Source organism: Arachis duranensis, chromosome 2 (genome assembly GCF_000817695.3).
Source record: "Arachis duranensis cultivar V14167 chromosome 2, aradu.V14167.gnm2.J7QH, whole genome shotgun sequence".
NCBI classification, from domain to species: Eukaryota; Viridiplantae; Streptophyta; class Magnoliopsida; order Fabales; family Fabaceae; genus Arachis; species Arachis duranensis.
The window spans coordinates 86,572,527-86,580,402 of record NC_029773.3 but is presented as its reverse complement, the minus strand read 5'-3'; the positions used below and the strand labels follow the sequence as shown (position 1 = coordinate 86,580,402).

At 33.3% G+C, this 7,876-nt stretch overlaps 1 protein-coding gene across 1 annotated transcript; it reads left to right on the top strand.

The window, feature by feature from the left end:
* The first annotated feature begins 6,600 nt into the window (after nt 1-6,600).
* On the top strand, nt 6,601-7,257 carry LOC107475658 (uncharacterized). The gene has a single exon (XM_016095317.1). The coding sequence runs from the start codon at nt 6,601-6,603 to the stop codon at nt 7,255-7,257; it is 657 nt and encodes a 218-aa protein (XP_015950803.1).
* Nucleotides 7,258-7,876: the final 619 nt, after the last annotated feature.

Below are 7,876 nucleotides of genomic sequence, written 5' to 3'. Positions count from 1 at the left end.
CCATGGAAAGGAGTAAGAAGGATTGGATGAAGACAGTAGGAAAGCAGAGAGACGGAAGGGAAGGCATCTTCATACGCTTATCTGAAGTTCCTACCAATGAATTACATAAGTATCTCTTTCTTTATCTTTATGTTTTATGCGTTTATCACCATACCCATTTGAGTTTGCCTGACTAAGATTTACAAGGTGACCATAGCTTGCTTCATACCAACAATCTCTGTGGGATCGACCCTTACTCGCGTAAGGTTTATTACTTGGACGACCCAGTACACTTGCTGGTTAGTTGTGCGAAGTTGTGTTTATGCCATGGTATTGAACACCAAGTCTTTGGATTCATTACCGGGGATTATTTGATTTGTGAAAAGTATTGATCACAATTTCGTGCACCACAGATCGAAAGGAAACCCAAGAGGCTTTCTTTTTGGTAGAAATTCCGGGTTTAGTCAAAACAAAGAGATAGAGGAACAGAGTCTGTGAAGGCTTAATATCTAGCTCCTGACATAACAACTGGAAAATCTTGACAAAACCTCACGAATTTGGATGAAGTTGGGATGGGGACACATTGCACGACCATAACAAGTCGGTCTCAAAAGAAGTAAAGGGAAAGGTAAGTTTCAGCTGGCTGAAAAAATAGTCATATGCATAAAAGAATGGACGCTCCCCTTGGGTCAGAGAAGGAAAGCAAACCCTCTCCTCGGAGTATGGCGCGATCAACTCATAATCTTTCTCCTGGTCTCTACGATTACAGATACGATGACGTTTCCTAAGTTCCACAAGATACTCGGAATCGACAATTGAAACACACATCAGAACAAGGGAGTCCAGCCAATCGGACATTCCCTCGGGGACTTTGGAGGAGATCTCAACAATATTTTTGCGAGAGGAAGACATAGTCAACTAATCCTACAGCAAAGAAAAAAGAGGAATTACTAAATAAACAGCTCGGCCATAACAAAAGAAATCAGCTCGAACAAATATGACTAAGAGCAACACAAACAGCAAAAAGGACACCCCAGGACTCACACCAAAGATCCAGGGACATCCTTTGGAGGCAATTATGGAGCAAGGACCCAGGAGAATCTACAAGCCTACATCTCTACACTCCTAACAAGAAAATAACCCCTTTCTAAAAAAATGACACTCCGAGAAGAAAGCCACAAAATTCAAAAAGCCATCAAAAGAAGCCATCTTTCAACAAAACTACTAAGAAAGCTATCACCATCAAACAGATCAAAATCACCAAAAGGCCCAATCTTTTTCCAAAGAATCAAACAGTTTCATTATCCCAAAAATGGTGACGCAAATTGAGGCAAAAACAACTTTCAAAACCCTAAAAAGCATCAACTATCAGGAAAAACGCCAAAAGGCGTACATAAGTCGAAAGGAACTCCAAAAAAACATGCATCACAGCAACAATCAAGCATGACGACGGAAAAAAGGTTCAAGCTTTCCAACATAAATTCAAGCAAGATCAAAACTTTTCCATAAAATAAAACAATGCAAGCAGGAAGAAGAAGAGAAAGAAAGAAACATACCTGAAATGGGGAAGAGACAATAAACACTGAGAAGACGAAGCAATAGCGAGGCCGAAGGTCACCTTCCGAAAGAACAAAACAATCACCAACGGTGCTACAAGAAGAAACGCGAAAAGCGTAAAAGACGAAGAGTGACAGGCAAACCAGAAAATAGAAGGGCGAAGAATGGAGTTACAGTGAGCAAGAGAGAAGAAGAAACGGAAGCCAAATCTTTGAGAAAAGTAAAATTCGAAGTGAAGAAAGGGGGAAAATAGCAAAGGGAAGAATTAATGAGTTATTAAAACCCTCGCACATTCCTAAGATAGAAAGACGCGCGTTTCAAAAAGAACGAAAGGAACGCCTGAATAAAAAAATCAAGGAAAAAGCTCCGCATTCAAAAGAAAACTATACAAAGAAGAAGTCGACAAAATGCTCGAGTTCGGCTTCACCAGATAAGGATCGAAGTCCTAAAACTAAGACTCGACCTCAAAAGAAAGACCGAACTCGAGCAGGGGCACTATTCATACCCTGGGTCGAGCTGTCTGACCCGGGATGTTTAGCGACAAGACGACCGACCTCTTCAGGTCAGAATATCCGACCTCTTTGAGAAGAGCTCGGCCAAATAACCAGAAAAGCACAATAAGGGCCCAAACAGAGAAATACGACCCAAATCCAAAGGCAGCCCAAACCTATAGAGATAAGGGCGGTTCCCTTGAAGATAAGATGACCTCACTAAAGATAAGATAAGATAAGATAAGATAACTATCTTATTTCCAGAAAGGTCATTCCTCACCATTATAAATACACTGAAGCACCCAGGTATAACTCATACTCTGATTCTACAAAAAACCTGCTTAATACCCTTGCTAACTTAAGCATCGGAGTCCCTTGCAGGTACCACCACCATTCGGTGACAAAGGATCAGCAGTATAGCCAGTCTAACAAGTCGGACATGACAGTTCCGGCTACCACCCACCAGCCGGACACGTCATCTCCGACCATTACAAAAGATCTCGTCCGAGATCGACCTACAGTTTCAGGTAACCCTCAGAACAAATTTGAATATTAAATCAAAATTATTTATTAAGATAGCAAAATGTGAACTAGCTTAATAAATTCTATATTTGTTATTATTATTATTATTAACAAAGTGCACCACACTATTTTGTTTGAACATAATTTAAAAATCAGTATATTAAAAAAGAAATGCTAGGTCAATCAAAACAGCCTGTATAGTGTGGAAATAATCTAGTATAAATAAAAACTAATGTATGCATTGATCCCCTAATAAACAATAAAGCTTCATGACCATGACACAGCTGTTGTGAAAAAGATTTATAATATATCGTTGACTTATGAAGATGAAGGTCGTTTCTGAGAAGATAAGAACATGTGTACATTCTATATTGACAACGAACTTCGAATTTAAAATCTCGATTGCAGTACGAACGGAACATTGACCAATAAAAACAATAGAAGTATGAAAGAGCAAACCAACAGACAAATCGAATCAGTTGTGTAGTACAAGAAATTGATCTAAGAGAGAGCGGAAAACGCGCCAAAAAATAAAAAATATGCCATCTCTTTGGACAAATTGCACGAGACAAAATGAGACGAAATCTTAAAAAAGGACCATAATTTCAAAAATATACATATAAAAATGACCTTCGCGAAATCACGAAATGAAATGAAGTTTAAAAAAAGACTGTGTTCCTCAATTAAGGTAAGCTATTCTTCAAAGTGTCCTATAGTAAACGTTGTTAGAGCTAATATTTTTTATTATCTACCTATATTTCTTTGTCAAATATCTGAACTCTGCATACCATGCAACTGTGATTTCATAGTTTCAGTTATGATTGTTTTACAACTTAAGGATATGGACGGCAGTTTAATGTGCACTAGTGAATGGTAGGCCATAATCCAGCATTCAGATTATAATGTTCTTGAAGCAATATATATACTTTTATTTTAGGGTATGTTTTTAGGAGTTTAATTTTGATGTTATGTAATTTTACATAATCATCTAATTATATATGTTCTTCTGGACGATCATTTATGTAATTAATGTTAAAATTAGTTATTTTTAGTGATGTAGACAAAAACTGGTTTTTAATAATTAATATGTGCTTTCATATTTATAGTTTGTACGTGTCGTATATGAGTTATTAATTTTGTATATATTCTCTTCTACTATAAATTAGCAGGATGAATCTCATCTTATACTTAATGAATTTAAACTTAATTTTTTTTAGTAAATTTATACTTTGGCTTCGAATATATAGAAAAATGTAGGTATTTACAAAAGATACTCTAATGCTTAAGTTAGTGTATAGGTTATCAAGATGTATTTATATAAAAAAGTATCTTACCTCTCTCTTTTATCCGAATATACTTATATAGAGACATTTTTATTTAAGAGATTATTTTGTTAGTAACTGATTTTTTAACATCTATCGCCAAATTATAACATATTGACTAAATTATAACATTCATATCATGTATTATATTTTAATATATATTTTACATAAATGACTAACTTAATGTTTGGTTTTTTATATACATACGGTGGTTGCATATAAAGTTCCTTTGATTTATATTTCTTGGTGAAATAGTGATTATTGGTTTGTCATATTTATGGTTCTCGGATTGTGAACTTGTGGTTTTTATTTAAAATGGTGGCTGGTGGCTGGTGGCTGGTGGGTAGAGTTTAAAGGATGTTTTTATTTGAGTTTAAAATTATATATTTTATATATTTTGAACTTGCCACATCATGACATCAATATTTATCGGAGCAAACTAAGACAAAAGCTAAAATAGACTAATTTTAAATTTTATTGAATTAAAACAAAAGTAACAAATTTGTAAAAATGAAAAGAAAAAGTAAATATTTATAAGGACCAAAAATTTATTTAAACCCAATAACACGTTTATTTAAAAAGTACAGTTCATTGTAGCCGATTATTATACATAAATGGAGACTCACAAAACCCAAAAGGCCAAAACGTGAAAAAACATACAAGTATGAAGTATCTGTTAGAAAATTATTTTGATTTTTTAATTTGTTTGTGTAGCAATACATATATTAATTATAATCACAAATTATGCTATTTTAAATTAAATGATTTATATAATGGCAATCTCATTTATTGTTATAAATGCTAAATTGAATAAGTAATTATTATTTTTAATTTGAAATTAAATGAGAATAAAATCAGATATTATCTTTTGTTCCTTAGATAATTATCCTTTTGAATTTTAGATATATTATCTTTTGGGCTTTAGATACTATTTTATTTGGAATTTAGGATTTAATGGGTGCCATGCTCAAATATAAATAGACCTTTAGGTTTCGGTCCCCAATATACCAAAGTTGCCTTTGTTGCTATTTCCCTATCAAAAGAGTTGCAGTTCACCCACCTAGAAATACATAAAATTTTGGTTGAGAAAGATCGAAACAACCACAAGATCCAAATCCTTCCATCAATTTCTGACTTTTATGAATAAAGGTACGCTTTCGCATTATGATATATTTTTGGTGATTCAATATGGATGATCTGAATTATTGAAATTAATTTATTCCAACAAGTGGTAGCAGAACCTTCCATAATTAAATCATCGAAAATATTAAGTTCTTTTTTTTAATTTAATTTCACTGGATCAAAACACGTTTGCGTTGTTGCTCTGTGTTTGGATCGAATTCAATTTTATGGATCCGGTGAATTTGTTATTTGTTTTAATGTGTGTACATTGACTTTATAAATTAAAATGCCTTCTCTATATATTGACTTATTTGTTGATGTATTTTGTACATGTGAATGTACTGACACACGAGTAAAGCAACATATCTGTGTGGATAAGGATCGTGCACCCTTTCATTATTGTTTGTTTCATGGATTTGTCCTTTTTTTTATATAAAGAAGAAAGCAATTGATAATAAATTGTTAAATATATGAAATTTTATTATTGTTTGTTTCATGGATTTGTCCCTTTTTTTTATATAAAGAAGAAAACAATTGATAATAAATTGTTAAATATATGAAATTTGGTTTTGGGTCGAAAACTAACCTCTTTGAATTTAATGTGGATTTAGATTTTATACGTATATAATTTCTGTACGCTTATATGTATAAAGTTAAAGAATATTAAGGATTAAGTTTTTTTTTATTGTTTTGGTGTTATACATATTTATTTTATGAAAAATTTAATTCTTTTTATGATATATTGTGAATTTAATTTTGTTTCACAATAATATTAGTAATTTTCATATTTAAATATGTGTATAACTAAGGAGGTCACACAATATTATATGGTTATTTTATATTGTGTCTATTGATTTTATGCTATTTAAGCATTTTAATTTTGTTACATAAAGTATTTTTTTATTGTTACATAAGAAAACTAGTAACAATTTGGATTAGTATACCCATCTATTTTATAAAGATTTGGTTTTGGAATAAATTGATTGAACATTATGCTGCCAAAGTAGCTTCTTTTGTGAAAATTGATTTATTTAAAACATTAGGAATATAGTGATATATAATTTATGCGAATATTAGTCGGCCCAAAAGAAGGTCTGTATTTGACCGAATTACATACACATATAGATGGTAAATACATATTTGGGTAACTAATTAAGAATAAAGTAATGCTTATTATTTATGCGAACAATAATCGGCCCAAAGGAAGTTTATTGTTTGGCCAAATAATAAACATTGCACACTTTTGTTTATTTTCTATTAATTATGCGGTCAATAATCGGCCCAAAGGAAGATTATTGTTGGCCAATTAATAGAAAATATATGCGGTAGTAAATAGGTTGCGAACTTTAAGTTTCCATGTGCACATTAAGTCGGTCTAAAGAAAGGCTTAACGTGTGACAAGAATTTTGACAATATTTGATTACTGCAATGAGAGTATCACTTACAGTTAATTTTTCTATCCAAAGATTGAAAATTAATGTTGTTCTAGATATCTCAATATGAATTTTTCCCATTATTTAACTAGTATTTACTGCATGTTCTTTTGTTCTAATCCAGAAACTATGGCTTCAGCTACTAATGTTTCTGCATAAATTTGCAGTATTCCTATGCTGAATGGTTCAAACTTTAAAGTTTGGAAAGATAGTGTGGAGATCGTCCTCGATTGTATGGATCTGAATATAGCTCTTCGAGAGGAGAAGCCCACTTCCACTCTGGAAAATCTCAATGAGGTTAAAATAGAGAAGTGGGAGAGATCCAATCGAATGAGCATTATGATCATGAAATGCTCAATTTCTGAGGCGTTTCGGGACTCAATTACTGAGGATAAAAATGCCAAACAGTTCCTGAAAGATGTTAAAAAATTCTTTACTAAGAATGAAAAGGCGGCGGCAAGTAGCCTGTTGAGCAAACTTGTCTCCATGAGGTATAAAAGTAAAGGGAACATAAGGGAGTACATTATACAAATGTCTCATCTTGCTTCAAAATTGAAAGCACTAAAGTTAGAGTTGTTTGAAGATTTACTCGTGCATTTCATTTTGATTTCCCTTCCTGCACACTTTGGGCAATTCAAAGTGAGTTATAACACTCTGAAGGACACTTGGTCCTTAAGTGAGCTTATATCTCACCGTGTGCAAGAAGAAGAGTGGCTACAGCAAGATAAGACTGAAAGTGCTCACATGGCTTCATCTTCTCAGTATAAAAGAAAGCGTGATACTACTGTGGATGCGCCTTCTCAGCAGAAAAAGGCTAAGAAACAGGATTAAGTTTCAACCTGTTTCTTCTATAAAAAGGTGGGACACATGAAGAAGGATTGTACCAAATATGCCACCTGGCGTGTAAAGAAGGGTATAATTCTTACTTTCGTTTGTTCTAAGGCTAGTTTAAGTTATGCACCTGTTGATACTTGGTGGGTAGATTCTGCTGCTACTACTCATGTAAGTGTTACTATGCAGGGTTGCCTGTGGAGCCGACCGCCAAGTGATGCTGAAAGATACATCTATGTGGCAGACGGCAATATAGTTGCAGTCGAAGTTATAGGAACCTTTAGATTATGTTCCACGAGTGGATTTTACTTGGATTTATTAGAGACATTTTATGTACCGTCATTTAGACGGAATTTGATTTCTGTTTCTCGTTTGGACAAATCAGGTCATTTTTGTTTGTTCGGAGACAATAAAGTCAGTCTCTTTTATAATTCAAATAATATTTGCTCTGGTCATTTGGTGGATAATTTATATAGGCTTGACTTAAATTCCTATAAAAATGAAATACTGCAAATGGGTACAAAACAAAAACTAAATGAGAATTCGGCATCATTATGGTACAAACGCCTAGGTCACATCTCTAAACAGAGAATTCAGAGGCTCGTGTCGGATGAAATTC

What these genes read in the sequence shown, in the direction of transcription:
- LOC107475658 (XM_016095317.1), top strand. Translation starts at nt 6,601, where the DNA reads ATGCTGAATGGTTCAAACTTTAAAGTTTGGAAAGATAGTGTGGAGATC.